Source organism: Hippoglossus stenolepis, chromosome 11 (genome assembly GCF_022539355.2).
Source record: "Hippoglossus stenolepis isolate QCI-W04-F060 chromosome 11, HSTE1.2, whole genome shotgun sequence".
In the NCBI taxonomy this organism is placed as follows: domain Eukaryota; kingdom Metazoa; phylum Chordata; class Actinopteri; order Pleuronectiformes; family Pleuronectidae; genus Hippoglossus; species Hippoglossus stenolepis.
The window spans coordinates 16,955,999-16,977,756 of NC_061493.1; the positions used below are offsets into that span (position 1 = coordinate 16,955,999).

The 21,758-nt window shown below is 42.0% G+C and overlaps 2 protein-coding genes across 6 annotated transcripts in view; one reads left to right on the plus strand and one right to left on the minus strand.

The window, feature by feature from the left end:
- Window positions 1-3,685, minus strand: part of rock1 (Rho-associated, coiled-coil containing protein kinase 1) — a 28,514-nt gene extending 24,829 nt beyond the window's left edge. Inside the window, exon 1 of one of the 3 annotated variants that reach the window (XR_004697817.2) lies at window positions 2,814-3,685. Coding sequence is in view for 2 of the 3 variants with exons in the window: in XM_035169995.2 (XP_035025886.1) it covers window positions 2,814-2,918 (105 nt within the window). In the remaining variant the exon portion in view is untranslated. The remainder of the gene's footprint in view (window positions 1-2,813) is intronic. The other 2 variants (XM_035169995.2, XM_035169996.2) reach the window with 2 other exon arrangements.
- Window positions 3,686-7,704: 4,019 nt separating this feature from the next.
- greb1l (GREB1 like retinoic acid receptor coactivator) overlaps window positions 7,705-21,758 on the plus strand; it is a 40,785-nt gene continuing 26,731 nt past the window's right edge. For all 3 annotated transcript variants that reach the window (XM_035171485.2, XM_035171488.2, XM_035171487.2), the window contains exon 1: window positions 7,705-7,868. The gene's annotated coding sequence lies outside the window, so the exon portion shown is untranslated. The remainder of the gene's footprint in view (window positions 7,869-21,758) is intronic.

The following is a 21,758-nucleotide window of genomic DNA, read 5'->3' on the forward strand; positions in this document are numbered from 1 at the left end:
GACTGGCATGTGTTGACCTACAAAACATGCATTAATAGAACAGTTGTTTCCACTCATAACTTTAAAACCGTAATAACTAATTTAGCCTTTTTGCAATTTCGGCAATAATAAGACTACACACCCTAACATGTAAATGCAGCATTCACAGTCAATCACTGTCTACAAATGTGGTTTACTGGCCTTGCAGTTTCCTGTAATTACCCTTATTACAGATTTGGAGTCCAAATAGCAGATGAAAGAGGGATCAAAACGCAGAGAGACTAATGTCCCCCAAGTGTCAAAGTAAGAACAAAGACTGTGCCAGGAAGCCTTTATATTTCTCAAATAGGAGGCAAAGCCCTTGCAAAACAAGTTCAAACATATCAACTCAAACATGCTAATTTACCAAATGATAAACAGACTGTGCCACATTAGGATCAAGTGCAAACGCAACTGGGAAATTCTGTTCTGTGTTTTCGCAAGCGCACCATTTCCACCATGCTCACTCCAGACACATCAATCGGTAGAATTATTTGATGGAAGTTACTGACGGCTGCCAACAGTAAGACATACATGGGCAATGCTCAGTCCCCTTATGTCAGTGAGCATTCACATCACAATGTCAGGAATTCTGTCTGTTCAGATTGGCTCTTAGAAGCATGTCTAGAGGATAATGATTGGAGAAGGGTCAGCCCATCCAGATAAGGCACTCTTCTCTACTAGCAGGATTTATTCTCTGGGTGCAGATAAGGGCGACAGGGCTGGAATACGCTGCTCGATAGGCCAGCTCAGAGCTGAGTGGTAAGGTGCAGGCCATGTGTCGCCGTCACACAACACAGGCCGGGGTTCTGTGGGAAAAAGTGCAAACCCAACAGTGCTTCACTTAAGACACAAAGGATTGGCAGCTCAGGACCCAGGTACAGAAACATGGCCAGTAAAAGGGTTGTATTGTGCTTTCTGATGGAACCTATTACTCATAGCCAAGCATGCTGGCTGCTTTATGAGTTAAATGTCCTGATTCATAGACTTCAGAAACATGAGTCTTCAGTCCACATAATTTTGGTTTATGGGTAGAGAGCAGAGCCCACACCCAGCTACCTCAGAGATGCCTGCCTGCTCTCAACTCTCTCCAGACGTGCAGAATGGCTTTGGGACACACATGGAACTCCAGGCCAGTCAAAGACAAGAGGTTATTTGATTAGCATGGAATTTTATTAAGCTGTGGGTGGGGTTGCATGGTGGCAGAGAGAGCCTCAGCAAAAGGCCTCCATTCATTGATCAGGGGGAGATTGCAGAGAGGGGTGGGGGTGGGGGGGAGAGAGAGAGAGAGAGAGGAACAACACCCTTGTGTGTGTGGCTGCCAACAGGAACAGTCCCCACAGCTTTTTGCCATTAAAAATGCAGAACGTGTGCACTTTTAGGTGAGTTTAATTGGTCTTTTCTGCAACAGGATGGGAGGTCATGGAGACTAAGCAAGTTTTGCTTTTCAAAAGACAGCTATCTCCAGCAAGCTAAACACAAACACTCCAAGTTGGGTGGGTGGGTGGGGGTTTAGGACAAGCCCCCTTCCCAAAACAGACTGCTATCCCAATATCACTTTGCCTGCTAATATGTCCCATACCATACATTAAGATAGAGGAATTAATAATCAAGTTATGACCTTATGTGCACAACACCAAACAATTACAGTGAAACTACTGTACACAGAGATCATCCCTTGCTTGTTTGAGCATTGAACCTTAGGTGAAAACTTAGTCATACCTGCAAACGTAAAAGGTAAATGCCAAAGATAATTTCCTATCCATCCATTAACGGTACGACTTTTGGCTTAATCACCCATTCATCAGCAAGCAAACCGCACCGATGAGTCACTTAGAGCCCAATCCTTGAGAAAACACACAGTGGCAGTGTCACCCAAGCTGAGAGGCTCATGATATCAACAAACACTTGACACAACAACATTCCCCTTGGCATCCACTCCATAGTGAGTCAGTTCCTGGGATTGCCTCCGCGTAAAATAAAACCCATGGAGGTGTTGCTGTCCGGTTTAGCACGTGGCAGGAGCAGCCCTCCTCCCTCAGACAGGAGAGTCACTTGAGAGTTCTTCCGCCTGTAGACAGGAAGCAGACTCCAGCCAACAGGTGTACTGATGCAGCTGGGGTGGGGGTGGGGGGGACACAGGCTACAACAGGCTCGCATGGCAGCCCTTCGTTTTAAATGAGGCTTCAATAAGTGAATGTAGACATAACAACACACCTAACCACCCACTTCCTTATATCTGCAAGCCACATCAGTGACGACACAAGCCATCATCAGTGTGTGGGGGTGGCAGGGGAAGCTGATCAGAAGTTGATCAGACTTCATGGCACGATTTGTTTTACCTGGACTGAACCAAAGTGTGTGTGTGTGTGTGTGTGTGAAGGGATGCACGGCTGCCATCTGTCCGTCATATTCAGTTACCACTGCTTCTACATGTGTTAATCTCCTAAAGTGCAGCCAGGTTATCAAGAGGTGACAGCACAGTGTTGTTGAATAACAATCCCTTTGCTGGCAATTACAGTTTCATTGTTTATGGCTGTGAGTGGATCTGACTGTATGAAAAATGGGTTTTTTCAAAGTGATGCTTGTGTTCTGTTCTTATAACCTTACATGATATACACACATACATGTATCTGGAGTTAAGCATGCGAGCCAAAATGGCCTGTTGGAGTCTACACACTTCTTCAGTGACAACGACTTGTTGGTCTCGGAAAGAATCTCTGCTCCAAGGAGTAGACTGACCCCGAATGGCTGACTCGCTAGCTACCTAGCCGGCTAGCAAGCTACAAACTTACCAGAAGACAATCCGTGTTTATTTCCGACTTGGGGTCCTTCAACATGGCATCGATTTTTTCGAATCGAGCCTCCACACTGTCCCCGGCAGACATTTTCGCTGTCATACTGAGTCCCGGTGTTTCTGGGGGGCTTGCGAACAAAAACAGCTCGGTGGCGAGGCAGAGGGCTGGCTAGCTAGCTTTAGCAGCCAGCGGTAGCTAGCTAGCCAAAATGTTCCTTTCTTCGCGTGAACTTCACTCCGCCGCTTCACAGAAAAGACATTGTTCTCCCGGAGCTTCCACACACGATGAAACGCTTGAGGTTGCGCTGAATATACAAAAGCCACATGTTGGGCGTCGAAAGAGGGTTTTTCCTCCACCTCCCCCCCCCGGTATGAGTGACAAAACAACTTCAGAAGCAAAACGATAAACGCGGCGACAGATTAGTCAGCCTCCGCAGGATGCCACCGGGGATAAGAGCTTAAAATGTTGGTGCATCCAAACAAAAGCCAGTTAAAAAGTTAGTCCCCCCCGAGGAGCGGCGTCTGTGTCAGTCCGGGCCGGTTCCCATCCCGGAGCCAGGCCGCTGCACACGGTCGAATCTGACAGCTCAAAAGTAGAAGTGCTGCGGGGGAAAAAACTTCTGCTTCTTCCAAATTGCGATCAGTTTAACCGAGGACTCGTAACGGCGCTTTGACGGCTGTCCCCCCGCTGCTTCCCGGGCACTGTCACCGGCTGTCGGCTGGTTCCCCTCCGAGCTGCTCCGTCCCTCGGATCGAAGACTCACAGGTCAGGTTCTGATTTTTTTCGGAGAAGAGAAAAAAAAAACAGCAGACGGTGCCCGATTCTCTCCCACAGCCCGACCAACATGTCCGCCTTCCTGTTCAAACACCCCGGAGAAGCGACTTGAAAATGTCACGCAGTGCGCATGCTCCGCGTGGAGGCGCATTCTCCGAGCTCAGCGGCTGAAGGAGGAGGAACCACGGACTGAGTATGAGGAACATCTACATACTGAGTATGAGGAACATCTACAGACTGAATATGAGGAACATCTACAGACTGAGTATGAGGAACATCTACAGACTGAATATGAGGTGAATCTACTGACTGAGTATGAGGAACATCTACAGACCGAGTATGAGGTGAATCTACTGACTGAGTATGAGGAACATCTACAGACTGAATATGAGGTGAATCTACTGACTGAATATGACGAATATCTACAGACTGAGTATGAAGAACATCCACAGACTGAGTATGAGGAAGATCTACAGACTGAGTATGAAGAACATCCACAGACTGAGTATGAGGAAGATCTACAGACTGAATATGAAGAACATCTACAGACTGAGTATGAGGAAGATCTACAGACTGAATATGAAGAACATCTACAGACTGAGTATGAGGAAGATCTACAGACTGAATATGAAGAACATCTACAGACTAAATATGAGGAACATCCACAGACTGAGTAAGAAGAACATCCACAGACTGAATATGAGGAAAATCTCACTGCACTTATCAAATGTTACAGCTCAACTAGAAGAGATGACAACTATTTATATTTAAGACTTACAAATATATCATATATCACCATAATCAGTTCCCGATAGTATCAATTATAATGTAATTAAAGTACTATTCCATTCAGCTATACCCTAGTAAAGGTAATTATGATTTCATAAAATAACCTGTTCTGTTCTTTTCAGCTTTTCTAATAACAATAAACCACAATACAATTATAGTTTTATTAGGTGTTCTATTCTATTCTGCTTTGAGTCCTTGACAGCATTTTACTATAACATCATTAAATAGCCATTTTTCTATTCAATTATGTTACAATCTATTATCTCGATTACTGATCTTCTTGTTTTTTGACCATTAGTAATATATTCTTCTCTATTCTGGTAGTTAATGATGGTCATGACTAGATATCACACTCTAATCTATTCTTTTCCTTTGAGAAATGAAAATTATTGATATAGATATTAGTTCTCTTGGTTATTCTACTGGTACTGTTCATGGTTGGGTAAAGGACCAGTATTCTATTCCATTCTATTCTATTCTATTCTATTGCTGGGGTGTACTTGCAGCAGTGCTGTTCCATGCATCACCCAAGAGGACAGCTGTCTTCTGTGAGTTACCAGAAAAGGTCAGATGGTCATCAGTGACACTTAGAAGGCCTCAGTGTGCCTGTGTTTTCATTTAGCGCTTTGATATTTAACATCCTTGGTTGAGTTCCAAGTGATCAATCATGACACCAGGTTACAGGATCATTTAACCTTTCACATTCCTCACCCAACTTTTAACCGGGGAAAAATATCCATTAGACTAAAGCCAGATATAAAAATTCTCTCTGGGAAACTCATGATATTCCTACTGATAATTTCATAGTATGTATATTGGCTTATCAGATGGTTGCTGTCCATATCCTATAGCCTGCATTGGCTTTTATTTAAAGTAGAATGGAATCAAATCATATTCAGTATTCAGATATGACATGTGACAGGTTTAACACCAGCACTACTGAGGTCACTGTAACTCACTTGAGCCCCTGCTTTATCAATCAGGGTCTGTAGGAGACTGGGAGTAAATATTAAACTTCATTCACCCCCTTTTCTACTTTAACTGCAGTATAAGGTTAATCCTCAGGTCACATAGATTTATACCTTAATAGCCCACAGTTGGTTGTTTTCCTTTGTTTTATTTCCTTTTCAATGAGCTTCGGGAGTGAAACGCTCGTCTTAACTCAACTTTTAAATCTGTCTATAAACTATTTCTCCCATGTGATCACACGTGCAGTTCTGCCAATGAACAAATGATGAACAGGAAATGCTTCGGACTTGCAGTCATTTGCTCCCTGGAGAACAGCAACTGGACACATGCATGTTTAGTTTTTTTGACTATGATTTCCAGAAGATTTATATTCATTTATTTTATATAGATAATATGTATCTTTGTTTTAAAAGCATTTTTAGAACACATGCCATGAACACATCTTTTTTTTTTACATATGAGTGGTACAACTACCTCTAATGTAATCATTTTTAATACAACCTTATGACCGCAAGGCCTTTCCAGAGACTTTGATCATCCTCAGTCATTGTTTAAAAAATATTTTTAGCATGGATCCTCTTTATTGTGTCCGTCTGTTCATCATATCAACCAACAGAGGGCAGTCTTGCATATGCTCAGGAACTTGAACAAGGCCTGTGATCTTGACAATAATGGCTCTATACTAAAGTGTTTAATGAGCCTGCTGTCACCTGCATCAGTTTCTGTCTATGTGATTTATTTTTCATTTTGCTGATAGTTGCAGTGATCGTAGTGTTTGGGTAACAGGTCACAGAACGTTCCCCACAGCTTCTCTCAAGGTTACAGCTGCAAACAGAAGGTTATACTACAGAGAACATTCAGGACCAGGACGCACGGCCTTCCACAGATTGGCCCATGTGATCACGCTGTATTTTCCAATAGAGCAGACGCACACCCTGCATAGATACCTCATCAACACCTCCACAGCTCACGACACACATCCATGCGTTGCCCCAATGGCGAACGTTACTGATTTTCACACCCCCTTGTTCATTTGTGCAACTGTCAGTTTTAATAAATCCCATTTCAGTGCATCGTTTGTCTAGACACCCTCGGTTTCACAGTCCCAGCTCAGTAGTTATATCATCAATTCCAACTGATGTATGCATATTATTCATTTTAATCAATTTTTGTATAATCTGTTCTTTCCTTCTGCCAATTTGTGTGACATAAATGATTACCCACAACAGTTGGTTGTTTTGATTTCAGTTGTTACTTTTAATGTGCAAACTCAAAAGCCTGCAAACCAAAAACTGTAGAAGATGAAGTGATTCATTTGTCAAAGCGACATTGTGTTTTAATTACTTTCATCAATTTTAGTCTTTCATTTGTGAAACGGGTTGGTCACTATCAATTTATATTTCCACATTTATTTTCAAATAAATGATGATTAAAATAAAATTATGTTCTGAGGAATTCAATTTTGTGTGTAACATTACACAGTACATTCTAATGAATAATATAAAAAAATCAACAAAGTAAATAATCAAATGTCCCGACAATACCTGAGTCACGTAACTTGTGTTATGGGATCCAAGGAACGTCCCCTCACCTTGAACTGAGTGTAGCATGAAACCATTTACATTATAACCTGTTGAATCAGTGCATCAATTCAGTATTTCTACCAATAGAGGGGGATGATCTCCTAAAAAACCAATGACTGTATGATTAAAAACACAAAGCTGGAGAAATACATTTGCTGCTTTAATGACACAGTTTAATGTAGCCTATTCTTGAATGCTTATATGCACTATATAGTATTTGGACATTGTATGTACAATTGTGTTTTATACCTATGTATGTATACTGAATAGTGTATGTAGGAGTTTGTATAAACGTGAGCACACATAATTGCTTGTATGTATGTATGTATGTATGTATGTATGTATGTATGTATGTATATGTATCATTCAATGAGTTATTACAATGTTTGCATGTATTCATTTCATATTTAGTCCTGCAGTTTTTTCACCATTTGTTAGTTAATCTAATTTCTAATATTTATATTTTTGCTCTTGACATCAGTGAATCAGTAATTGATCCTTTATTTTGTAGCAGTGCTCTGTCCATTGACCCCTCTCATTGTGACTCAGCCTGTGGATCTTATCTTAAACATCACAGTATATAAAGTTACACTGGGGGGGTGCACTGAACTAGAGGGGGTTCTCTCCAGTTTACTTTTAAACTTCTATTTGGATGATTTGATATTTAGCTGGTGAACATTAGGCCCCCTGTGTGATATTTTGATGTATTTATTAAGTGTCTCTCTCCTCCCATCACATCAGACTGAACTGTACGTGCAGTAAGTCCCTGACGTCAGTTGGCGGCTCCCTCGCCGTGCGCAAGTCAGCTGTGGCGGAGCGGAGCGCACGGAGAGCGGACACAGAACCGACACAGAGCCGAGGAGGCGGCGGTGCATGGAGCTGGTGTCGACAATCCGACATGGACATGGCTTAAATACGCGTTTCAGTCCGGATAAAGGTAGGCGCTCAGGAGGCTGCTCCTTCTTCACCTTCTCCCCCGAACACCTCTTCATTCTCTCATGTCACATTGAGGAGCCTGGGTCATTGTGATGAGCTGTGTGCTGGTGACTCTCTGTGGGTGATGGTCTCACTTCAGCCTGTAGCTCCGCCATGACCAAGACGTTCAACTCCACAAGTTTATTTCATCCTCAAGTGATGCCTCGATGAATGTACTTTTATTTTGAAGGGGAAGTTTAAATGTGACATGAGGTGATTGGGTCATTTATTGCATGCAAAGTCAACAAAAATGCAATTTAAAGCAGTTTTTCTTATTTATTTGCCTGAATAAACGAGCCTTGTTTTATGCCAAGGGCGGTCTGCTGCAAATGTGTGCAACAGACATACATGTATTTGCCTAATTCGTGTTTTAATGAACACATTTTGCAGTGACATATGTCAGTGGGGCCTTTCTAAAGCTGTGGCAGTAAAATAAGTCTGCTCACACTTTATTCTTCATGAGCACACAACCAGTGTATTTATGATTCTTCAAATATGCTGTTCTGCTTTCATTCCTGAACATGTCCCTCCCGCTGATGAATCATTGTTAACAAAGTCATGTCAGGTACAAAGTATAAATCTTGGACAGGGCCGTGAGTTTACACGTTTGTCTGTTGAATTCAGTTACAACTGCCCAAGGCTCGGTGTTGAAACAGGCTTCAGCAGCTCTCAGATAGTCAGAGATCAGATAAGCTCGGCCAGGAGATGCCTTTGGTGGTTTGTCATTGTAATCACAGGCAAACCGGTCCGTCTTGACAACGTCTTATCTTTCCATTCTTCCATGTTTGATGTCCCAAAGGTTGCGTTGCACGCCTCCTCAATAACCCCCAGCCCCCCTCCTCCAAAGTGTCATTAGAGCTAATGACAGTTGCATGCAAAAAAGACAAGAAAGAGGAGATGTTGATTTTACCAGATGCAAACTGGCCCTTCATATGTCAACATCATTCCCGGTCATGCTGTACTTTCTGAACTGCTACGTTTCATGTAAAAGCAGCATTTCAATCCTGCTGTTTCTGGTCTCCTGTTTCTACAGAATTGACACATAATTAGAAATACTGCCTTCTATCTCAAGTGTTTGCTTTTGACTGTACTGTCATATCAGACAGCCATGTTTGTTTTCTGCATCGTATGGAAAGAGAAGCATCCCTCGAAGTCAGCCAGGTAGTATCTTGTAAGTGTGCACACTGTACGAGCAGCGTGTGTCACGAGTTCGCTGGGTGGCCTGTCTCGCCCTTAGAGCACGAGCAGCCAATGACAGAGAGGGCTGGAGGGGTCAGGGGGCTCTGAACGCTGACCATCTGGCCGTTGGGGGGGCTGGTTTCCTCATTGGCTGTCTTTGTTCCCAGCAAACAATTGGGACTTAATCTGGGAGGAGATAAGTAAGGCCCCCGTGACACCACTCCTGTGCTCGGACAGGTTTCGCTCTTTAGCCTTTAAGGAGATGTCTCTCTCCCATGTTGCTTTGTGAAGGCCTCAGGTTTTAGTGCTGGGAATTTGTGTGTGCGATTTCTGCAGCATCTTTTTTTTTTTTTACCAGCAGGAGTGATGCATGTGATTGGAATTTGAGTAGGATACAGTTTGGATACAACTTGCTTCAAACAAAAATGCTTTATGTCATTAATGAGGAATAAACACATCAGGTTCTCTCCTCGCTGGGAAAAACATGCAGTTTTTGTGACCTATTTTACAAGATGTCTCTTTAACTCTCAAAATACAGTTTCATAAACCTTCTATCTTGTTATGATAATGGAGCCTCCTCCATTTCTTTGCCCCAGCTCTCATTCACAGTTGTTTGATTTTGATAAAAACCTGCTCTTAGGCTCAGAGATTCTCCCAAAAAAACATGCACCATAACATTTCTCCTCTAAAAAGCTGGACCACGCTGTGGATAGATGACTGTTTCATAACCATTTGTACATAAAGTGAGTGTCACCAGGGTAACAGATTAATTTATTTTCTCTCATTCTTGGCTCACTGTAATTTGGAGCACACCAGGGCTCCAGTTTTTACATCATATGTTTATTTCTTTATTTAGAAAATGTAGCAGCCTGTTTCAGCCAGTCCAAGAAAAAAAGATAGGGTTAAGGTTAAAGGGAAAAAGGTAGTAAAAAAGATAATAAGTCATTACTTTTAGATATTAAGTAATTTTTTTAGATCCTACTCCATTATTTTGGGATATTAACTCTGTATTTTAAGATACTAAGTCATTATTTTGAGGCATGAAGTCAATATTTGGAGATATTAAGTCATTATCTTGAGATATTAAATCATTATTTTATGATACTAAGTCATTATCTTGAGGTATTACGCCATTATGGTGAGAAAGTTTGTCATTATAATGGGGCTTCCTCAATAGGATGTGTGTTAATTTGAACATTAATCTTATTATGTTATGACCAGTGTGTGATAGATCACTCTTAACTTGTGTTCAGTGTCATAACAAAAAGGTTTACATCGCCATTGATTACCAATCCAGTCAGTGACTCAGGGGTTTCACTTTCTGCTGTGGCCTCAGCCAGATCCTGAAACATTTCATTTAAAAAAATTGATCTACGAGACAAAATCTCAGATCATTGGGAAATTCCGGTTTAGATCATTAACACATCACCGCTCTGGACGAGTCAGCAGTGCAGGCAGATGCTTCTCTTGATCCTTTCAGTGGTTCCTCGCAGTGAATGTGGGCTTTTCTGATCCAGGTTGCAGATGGTCAAAGGGACAAAATCCCAACTAGAGAAGGGATCAGTGCTTTTGTTTGAAACTTTGGTTTTTGACTGGGATGTGACAGGACCCAGAAAACAGGTGGTCCTCAAAACAGCCGCCATTCACCAAACTGCTGAGGCAGCAGTCAGGAGCCTCTTTTCAAAATGTCCCTGGTTATGCCCCATGTTTATGACACATGTCATTAAAACACAGCTAATCAAATGGCACATGAAGGAGGAAGTTTTCAAATCTTTAAAAATATCACAAAATACATTAAAATACTGTGTATTCATTAAGTTAAACATGGTCTCTGTGCCTGTTTTAGTATATACTCTATTATTTGATTAATATCACATCTGCATTAAGCTATTGGAAGTGATGCTAACAGTTTTATATATTACTGGTTGATTTAATCTGTTAGGCATCATGTTTTATATGCAGATAATATTTCTGTGAAAAATATATTCTGCAAAGTGAATGATATATAAATATATATTTTTCGTTTGTCCTGTCAGTGTATTTGGCCCATCCATTCTTGGGATTATAAAATGCCCTTAATTTACACATATATCTTCTATCTTGTATTACAAATACAAAACATGTGGAACAAGGAGGAAAAAACACACAAATGAAATCAAATTCAAAATGAATACAGCTCAAAGAACTATTACATATACATTTTAATTTTCTCCCAGGCTTTCTGCAGATAACAGGGTAATTCATACGTTTTATATATAAACAGTCAACTCAAATGACGTTTCGTAAAAAGTTCATTATTTCCCAATGAAAAGATGTATGAAGAGGCATGAAATGGAAAAACTCGAGTGAAGGCCATAGTGAGTACAGGAGTATTACACTTGAGCTGGTACTTGAGTTGATGTAGCCACTGATCCACTTTCAAACGAAACAGGATTGAAATTTTTTTTTTTTGTCAAACACAAATCAAACAGATAGAAATCACAGATTCAATCATTTCAGTTCCTGTTTCGTGATTCTTAACAGCATCTGTATTTCTTTAGCAGTTACACTGTCGGCTGTAAGAACCATTCTGGTAAGTAATGCTTAGAATCAGAGTAGGACAGACACAAATAGTTAATTCCCACAGCGAGGTCTGTCATTACATATCAGATATAGTGACCGTTTGTCCGTCTCAGTTAAACATCAGGATTAAATGTTTAAAAGAGCGTCTCGGTGCTGATAAAGCCAAAGAGTGTAATGGCACTGTCAGCGTGGGATGTTGCAAGTAAAGGAATACAGTTAAATAATGTTTCTATAACTGAATAGTTTAATTGTTTGCTGTAATTGAACGGTTCTGTCAGTTTCCATAGAAACACATGCATCAGAGTACCTTAGAAAATGGCCGTGTTCTCCTGCCTGGCCTTTGGATTGACCAGATCTCTCCTCAAAAATGCAGCATGAAAGAAGAGGGAGGGAAAGCACAGATAAGGCCTGCAGAGGAGAGGGAGAGGGAGGAGGCTGAGGAGGGGAAGAGATGGGAGAAGAGGTTAAAACAGATGTGGGAGTGATGAAGAGCGAAACGAGGCAGCTGGATGCAGACAGCGAGCGAGACACAGGGCGATGCTGTCGATCCAGACCTCGCTCTCGTGGCCCGCCAGGTTCAAGACGACGAAACGGACGCCGGGAGTGTGGCGTGTGGCGTGTGTGCCGCACGGCAGAGCAAAACCTGAGTCCAACTGTATCTACTGTATGAGTGTGTATGACAGAGTCGACAATTGGATCATTAAAGCCATTCTCACAAAGGTCCCCGCCCCTCCCCCGGCTGAAAGGAGATGTCAAAGGTCTGTGACCTCTTGCATTTATGTGCATTGATCCCTCTGGTGGGGGAGGGGCTTCCTCCTCAAAGCCTTCCACCATCAGCTGTTACATCTTAGCTTCACCTGCAGGAAGTGGATGTCACATTTTATTTTATTTTATTGTGGCAAATGTGCACACTAACAATGACCAGTGCTTGAGGATATTGTTCCTTTACACTGGACTGGAAAGTGACAAGAGGCTGTTTATACGCAAACATCTCATTTTTAGATTCAGTTCTATGTCGACTAAGATTTAGCTGTGATGTGTGTGTGATGTTGTTTAGAGGGTAAAACAGTCAATCAATTAAAATATACAGAATGAGGCAGCTCAGGCTCTGAGAGCATGTGACACACACTTACACTGTTTTCAGTCATTTTATTAACGGAATACTTCATTGAGAAATTTGTAGATTAATGGAAAATGACAATAATTAGCAGTTGCGGTGCTGCTATTGTTTTTCCGTAAGGCAGGACAGGCACACAAGCTTTATTTATGTGGTAACTTTCATTCCACGTTGAAGCACAATGTGCAGCACAAAGCACGAGCTAGCATGGAAGCTGTGGAAAGTGTAAAGATAAGAAAAAACAAAGGAATAAAATCTGATTAATTACAATGATAGCTTTACCAATAAATTATTCGACACATGAAATCAAAAAGGGATAAAAAGCTGAGGAAATATTTTGGAACGTTGTCTCCTCTTTGTCACGTCCTGGCAGCTGCAGTGTTTTCAAAAACTCAGTTTGATCAGTGAGCAAACATCTTGTATCGTGTCCTTCCATCACAAAACAGTGACAACCCAGTGACAATAAACTTAAGTTGTTATTGATAAGGAATTGTAGTGCTGTGTGTTTATCGTCGATTATTGTGTGTGGAACAAATCACTCCTGGCTCGATGTCTTGACCATGAATTTGTGAGTCCACTTCGTGCCTCAGTGTTTACAGCCGACTCACAGTGAAGTGAGGGAAAGGTTGAATGACATTCTAAGCAAAACAAAACAAAAATACGTGTTGCTTTCTCACAGTCCTAGAATGTGACTTTTAGTGATGGATGGAAGGAACTAACAGCCAGGAAAGTGGGACACGCAGTACAGCCAAAAAGACTGGCCTAAACATCCTGCTCTTTTGTTACAAGGGAGGCTCCTGATGCTAATTGTGTGTCTGTGTGTGTGTGTGTGTGTGGGTGTTATGCATGAGTGGAACGTGACCCTAAGTAGATGGCACTTCCTGTTGTCCTGTTAGTTATCACTGATTGTGACATGCAGGACAGGTTCTTATCCGTCACCACTGAATCTCCTGGTTGACCCGGTCCCCAGTTTATTTTAGCCCCCTGTCTCTACAACATAAATAATACTTCCCCCTATTCATGCAACAATTTTTTTATGGCTGTCCTATGGAATATTTTTGTGAAAATGTCGAAATAAAAGAAGCATAAAAATATTTTGCGTTTCCCAAACTTCCTCCATTGCCCTAATGTCTCTGTGCCCCTCACCCCCAGATCAAAGTTGAAATAGCTCCCTGGCAGAAATGAATGGAACTTATCTGTACGTGCCCCCAAGTCGTCCATCAGGAAGCGTGTCCGAAGCAAAGTCAAAGGGTCACCATTAACCGCACGCGTGTGTGTGTGTGTGTGTGTGGGGGTGGTATGTCAAGGTGAAGGAGGAGTTTCAGTCCTGTGTTCCTCCAGTTGAACGCTTTCAATTGCAGCCGCAATAAACAAATGAGGTCAATAACCCTGACACCTGAGTAACCTTGCCTCGCACATCACATCCCAGCAGGACGGAGGCATGAAGAACTCATATCTACACTGTTCCTCCTTCGTTTTCTTGTATTTTTTCCGTGGCCTCCATTACACCGACGTGAGCTCATGAAGAGCAAAGTATGCGTGCGGCTCTGTGGAGAGCACTTAGTAATAATATATCATCATTCTGGCCATTGAAACCTGGAAAGCACTAAACCGAGAATTCCTCCTTGCACAGCGCTGTTATGGAACAGTGTGTTCTCACGGAGTGTACCTCTGTATTCCCTTCCCCCTGTGCACAGATGCCAACCCCAGTGGAACAGTACCTGCAGCCAGAAATCACTGCATGCAGCTTAGGTGTTCTTTTTAAAGAGTACAGTGTGTGCCATGGCACGGGAGAGGTCATGTTACTATGGTCTGCAGGAAAGTTAATGGTTGTTTTTTTTTAGGTTGAGGTTCATTGTTTTGGCCTTTGCATCAAGTGTCAGATTGTTTTTTTTTATCGATGTGGACATCAGACACAACTGAATATTTTCACAAGTGCTCTGCTTTTGATTACAGGCCACATCTAATATGCATGAGGCAGCTGTCAGAGACAATACACAGGGAAAATGATGTGTTTCAGAAAATCTTTGACTTGTCACATATTGGTCGATTGTAATATGAGTTCATACCCCCGTCTAGATTTAATAACTTTATTGATATCAACAATATTGATGATCCAATAATTAATAAAGTAAACATTTTTGCTTCATCCATTGTGATGATTCACTGTTTCTCTGAACTATCTTTAAGTTTTGGACTGTCACTCAGGCAAGACAACTTTTAAAAACTATTTTGGCACATTTTTTATACAAGATTATTATTGATTATTCCTACAAATCAGCTGTTTAATTGATAATCACTTTGACTTTATTGCAATTTTAGAATTTATAGGTAACACATCAGTTTTTTAGCAGCTACGAAAAGTTTGAACAGTCAGCGGTAGACAGGACATGTGCAAACAACAGCTGGAAACACTCAGGCTCGCAGCCAGATTTCTATGACAGCATCGTTAGCTTTTGCCCACATGTATTGTCCCAAATCTCCCTCCCTGCACACACACACACACACACACAAACACACGTGCGCGCACATCGAAACACAAGGTCACAGTTTGTTGATGTTGCCAGCCAGGGGTTGTGGGGGAGAGTGCTGTCTGTAGCAGAAGGCTTTTCCATATGCTGTCACAGCTTGTCCAAGGCTACGGTGACCAAGACCCAGCCCTCCGCTGCGAGGACTCAGCGTTCCTCTGTGGCAGGGGAGGTCATTCTCTCTCTCTCTCTCTCTCTCTCTCTCTCTCTATCTCATTCTCCCTTCATGAACATTTGCAATTCAAGAATAACCGGAAAACACATCAGACTTTAAATAGATAACGACTATAAAATGCAGAACTCTTTACAGATTTCAAAGTAAGATTTTTTTAGTGGAGATGATCCGATACCGTTTTCTTGTCCTGACACCGGATTTTGGCAGATAACGAGTACTGATCCGATACCAGTGCATTAAAATAAATACCAACTTATATCATGTATTTTAGCAGCTGTATGCTACTAACCCTGTATCGGAATGATGATACTATCATATGGCCTGGATCAGGTTAAACCCTGTGAAAAACAAATGCATACAGATAATTAATACCGTATATCTTCTTTTATCATCTAGTTTGACAGTCATAACTTAAAAAGAACAAAAATCTAGGAATACACACCAACAAACAACATGTTTGTCCGTTCTCTTTCTCTGCTTTGCTTTGTCTTTGATTTTATCGCATTGTTGGATTGTGGTTTCCAAAGTTTGCTGCTGCACTTTGTCCTTCTTCCCCTTCGCCTTGGTGAACTCCCCCTGTTCTTTCATGTGATGCTTCTCCACATGCTTTATGTGTTTGCTGTAGTTGTAGTTGGCAGAACTATAACGTCTTTCATACGGCACATGCCGCTGATTTACTTGGACTTTCCAGCCTGAAATACTGCTAAATTGCTGACATGTTGGCCTCGAGCTTCCTGTCTTTTCTGTCACATCTGCCAGTTGGTTCAGTGTCCATCTCTCACAGGGATCAGAGCGGGATGAAGTGGCACCGGTCCTGAATAGGTTTACTGTCACTTTTTCTCATCAGCAAGGTTTGTGTGTGGGGGTCAAGCCCACAACAAAGCTCGACTCTGCTTCCATTGTCCCGTTAAGACAAAAAAAAGAGTCCTGCTGATGCTGAGGCTCTTGCTGCAGTAAGGGGGACTGATGGGATTTAAGTGTGGGTCCGGTCACCGTGGGCAACCTGGTGCTTATTAATCGGGACGTTGGGGGATGACGGAGTGAGAGGGGCGAACGGGGGTGGGGTTGAAGTTGATGCAGCAGTGCCGCCTGGGGTCAGGAAGAAGGGCATGATGGATACAGTCGATCGCCCGGTAAGGAAGTTTGGAGATAAAAGGGGAGGAGGCTCTGTCGTCAGGACATTAAGGAGCCTCTTTGTCACCGTGTCACTCAAATGGATTCAAGGTGGCCGGGACTTTTTTTCAGGCAGGAAAAGAAAGGAGGGGTCCCATTGTGAAAGGTGGGTCTCTCTCTGGATGCCTGATAAACACAACAGACCCCTTTCTTATGTCCCCTCCATGAGCACTCAGTTCTCCTGCATGGCTAAATTAAGTTGGTGTGGCAGAGGTCGGATCTTTCCGGGGGAAGACTGTCGACTGGATCCTTTCTATTGTGTCAGCAACTTTAATCTACGTTACTTCTCTTTTAAAGCTTAACGCATCTAAAATGTTTAGTGAAGATCCTTAAACGCAGACAATGGATGTCTTAATCTCCAACTTGTCTCAGACATTTAGAATTAGTAAAACTGGGTATAGAGCTACAACCTATACGACGACTCTTTTATCCATTAATGTGCTAATTACTTTCTTAATTAACTAATTAAAACCCCTATAGGAGAAAAACTGTGCATCCTTAATAGTGGAGAAGCTTGAACTTGGTTTTGTTTTCTATTTATTGTTACATCCATTTTATCTTACATACTTGAATATACATTTTCTATCCATCATTTAATTAATTGCATAATCTTTTGATCATTAAAGTATTAAAGGATTTTTTTTATAGCTACAGAGCAGCTATAGCATCAAAAGACTGTTAAAAGTGATCTCATACTGAAATATGGCACTAAATCCTTAGTTAGATCAATAATTAATACAATATTTTTGATTTAAAACATTTTTTTATGAGCTTTATAGCCTCCATGCAAACATATAATTCAACACATATATAGAATACAACTTCCAATGTATAATAAATGTGTAATGAATTTTTAAGTTTAAAACTTGAAATTAGATATTTAGAGAAATAACAGTTTACCTAATAATTTCTAGTTATTTAGTTTTGAGCCACTTCTATTTACTTATCAAGAGTAAGTACACAAAAAAAGGCTGATGCCAAAAAATCCAATCAGTGGATATTGATTTGAAGTTATTTCATCACACATACCTAATGTTTTGGTTTATGTTTGATGCTATTGAAAAACATAAAACAATACCAAGTGATGCATGAGTATTTATTTTTCCATCGGTGATCATCTCCTCATTGATATCACGTCCACCCCCCCGTCTGATGATGATGATGTGTATGCATGTTGCAGCTCAGGCTCCTGGAAGCAGAACCTGACCCCTGAGCTGGTCATGTCATCTGATAAGAGCCGATGTTTTGATAGTGCTGCCCCTCTCAACATGATCCATGGATCTCCTTTTACACCCCATAACAAATAGGGCTGTCTAAACAACAGTTTATGGCCAGGACAAGGCCTGGTCAACCATCATCAAAGATCTGCTCTGGGATGAGCCATTAGGTGTGGACCAGATGTTATAAGCTGTGGTGATGGAGGAATCACTTTCTTGCTTCGATTAGGACACAGTCAGGGAACTGGTTTCATGTGTCTTTGCAAAGGAGGTTAACGCATTTGTTTTGTTTGCAGGATTACGCAAAAACATGCAAAAATAACCCATTATATTTCGGTGCTTCTCCAGATCATATCAACAGTAATGCATGGATCCTGATGTTTAGGGAAATTGTAGTTTTGAGTGTGTGAAATTTGGTGCAGATCCTTAATACTTTTTCATGTAAGGTCAAACATAATTTTTGCATTTGCAGACAAAATTCCTTCAATCTACATTTTTTTTTTGAAGATCTCAGTTTTCCTTACCTCCTCTTGCCCTTTACCATTGACCAGCATTTGACCGCTGCCGCTGACAGTTTTACTGTATGAAATAGAACTCATTGTTGTCTTATTCAATATCGCTCCCCCTGAATAAGTCCATAAATGCATTAGGGTCCTGTGTCTCTCCCTGTTGTTCCGACTCAGGCTTGAACTGGTGTTCAACCCGGCAGCGTTGTAAAATGCAGATTGGGTTGACTGACAGGGCTTCCATTTTATTACACAGTCATGAACAGAGCTGTAAACTGTGACTCATCCTTCACGTTCATTCACTTATTCCATCAGGGTTAGGAGTCATGAGAGCAGATCCCTCTGAACGCCGCTCACATCGTTTGGTATTTTCTGGAGATGAGATGATGCTGTTTGAAAGTTTTTAAATGTTTTAAGTTGAAAATATTGGTCCTGTGATTTATGGCACAGACGCCCAAAGTAAAAGCATGAGTCTTTATTTGGCTTTCAAGTTTGCAAAGGATGAAATTGAGAGAAAAGTGTATGTTCAATTTCTTCAGCCGTACTTAAAGCATGGGTAATAGCTTACTCATTAGTATATCATTAGTTAACAATACACATAAGGACACGAAACCTTTTGTAGCTACTAGCCATGTCCAATGGCATTGTTGGGACCTGTCTTGTCGGCAACTGTTGTTTTGCATGATAAAAATACTTTAACTTTTCTTTTTTTTAAATTTAATGGAACTTAACGCTTGAACCAAAGACATCCTTTAAAAATGTATACTTAAAACTTACTGTACAACATAAATATCACAAACACATTATTCTGTATGTATAGGACGGACATTTACATGATTAAACAAACACTAACTTGTTCTTTTGGTTAAACAATAAATCCTTGAGTCAAAATGTCAGAATATAAGTAACAAAAAACTTGAAGTCTTAAAAAGAAAAATAGTCGTTCTATCATAAAGAACTGACAATTTACAGCAAACAATCTTAAAACCCCCAAATTATCAATTGACTCTCGACAATTTTGGGGGAATTTTCAAGCTTTAATCTTCAAAATATTATTTATGATATTTCTAATCATGTTGTTAACCAATATTTAGAGTCTGTGGTGTCATTCGGGTCAGAGCTGCGTTTAACAAGGTTTGATTTTCATTTGTGCTGCTTCAGTTATCCGCTCTGTGGACCTCTGCCATTAAATCATGCTGGCCTTTGTCCGCGGCTCAGATTCAGTTTAAGGTTAAATGCCTTGCCCTTAAACTCATCCGCCGGGCCAAAGTGTGTGGCAAGGTCACCGTTCCAATCAACTGAGTGTTAACACAAAGGCTGCTTGTCCCCTAATGGATTAGCTCTACAGTGACTCAATGAGTCCCTGCACCACCCCTCCAGCCCCTCGCGGGCCTTCCCAGCGCTGCTCTCCTTTCACACGCACCACCTAGCCCTTAATTTTGAAATGAGTTTTATAACTGGACAGTAAACTTCCAGTGGGTTAATGATGATGGCTTCTTCATCTGCCCAAATGCTCCTTTTGTCCGCCCCTCCTCAAGCCCCGCACCCTGCCCCCGTTGCCTCTGGTCACACCAGGCCTTAAACCTTGGTTCACCCCACTTTATAGTTCCACAGATAATCCCCTAGAACACACACACACACACACACACACACACATGCACGGACACGCACACACACCCACACACACAGCCTCAGGCCATTATCTCCACTGAGCCTTGCACTGGTGTCTTTCTCCCACTCTTTCTCTCCCGACTTCAGCAATGGCATTCAACTGGAATGTTTGCCTTTGTTTGTGTGGCCTACTGGAAACCCATGAATGGCCTTAGCTCATCTGCTATCCTCACTAGCGCCGATTTGCACTTCAGGGCCCAGCAGGGAGTCCCGAGCCGAGGGAGGAGGGAGGGACTCGAAGGAGGCCGTGGGGCTTTTATAAGGAAATTAGAGCCGTGGACTGCCACCCGGACAGTAAACAACGGTGCGAGTCCTCACACCCTTGGCGTCACGTAGCCCCGTATGAAACGAACAGCGAAGGGCGTCCTGTTTGCGGGAATTTTCACATGGTCGCCATTTCGGTTTGTTGTTTTGCTTTTTTGACAGTTGTGCTGCGGGATTGTTTTCTTATTATAAGAGTGTGACGTGTTAAGTGGCACCTCGGCCGCTGTACTTCCTCCCCACCTGATACTCTCAGTTTGTCGCTGGAACCTCATCCTCATGTGCTAGTTGGGTCGATCAGAGGAGCAGTTTAAGTTGAGCTAGGTGATTCTCTTGTAGCTCTAGGCCGCCTCGAACAGCCATCCGGTGTTCGGCATCTGCTGAGTCAGCTAAAGACAAAGCTGTGGCACTCATCTGGGAATCCTAAGAGAGCGAGAGGAAGACCCCCCCCTCCCCTCTTTCTCTGAATCTAGAACAAGATCTCCCCCCACGGCTGATCACGTGACTCGTCTTTCCTCAGGTGGCAGGGACACTTCCCCTTTGTCAGGGATTTTAGCAGGAGCTCAATGCAGAGGTGAAGGATGGGCTCGGGGGGCGGGCAAGCATTCAATCCACACTCTTTTGTTTTCTTTCCCTTTTTTGAACTGTGTCTTTTGAGGCCAAACAAAAAAAATGCCGGGGTTTACTCATTATCTCCGTTTTAAATGGGGCCATTTAAGACGGGCCATGTCAAAGTCAGGGGCTGAGGCATAAATCACGCTGACAGCTCTTTTCCCTCAGTTGAACTTGTGTCTTAACGGACGACCGGAGAGATTTCCCTTTTGCTTACACCTGATAAAAAACTCTCCATTAACAGCATCTCCGCCACGTACCGTCACACAGAGTCCGATGTGAGGCCCGAGACCCGGTTATTTGTCTTGTCTGTGTGGTCTAAATCAGCAAGAGCCGGACAAATTTCACAGTCAAACTCAAGCCCAATGTTTGGACAAATGTGGCTGATTGGGAGAAATGGGTGCGTGAATGCGCCGTAAGGACTAATGGGGGCCCTGATTGGCTGGTGCGGTGGTTTACAGCCGCCCTCACACTGACTGTGGCCTCATATAACCATTGGAGGGGAGGTGAGAAGAGCTGCACACGACTTGATTAAAACAACTGTTGACTGTGTCTGTGGTAATGAACTGGAACATGGGTCACGCGGCCCGGTGAAGCAGGGGATGTGGATAACGAGAGAGTTCGTGACAACGGAAATATAGAAACTGTTTATTTCAGACATTATTTTTACATTATTTAGTTTATTTATCAGGTCATTTGTGTGTTCAAGTTGGTATTTAAAAAAATCCACCATAGTGTTTCTCTCATCTCAAGAGTTTGAATCAATCAAATCAGTGTGTTTGGTGGAAGATATCGGCAAAATGTAGAGACTCCGGTGATTTGTAAATATACCCTTCTATCAAGTAGACGTG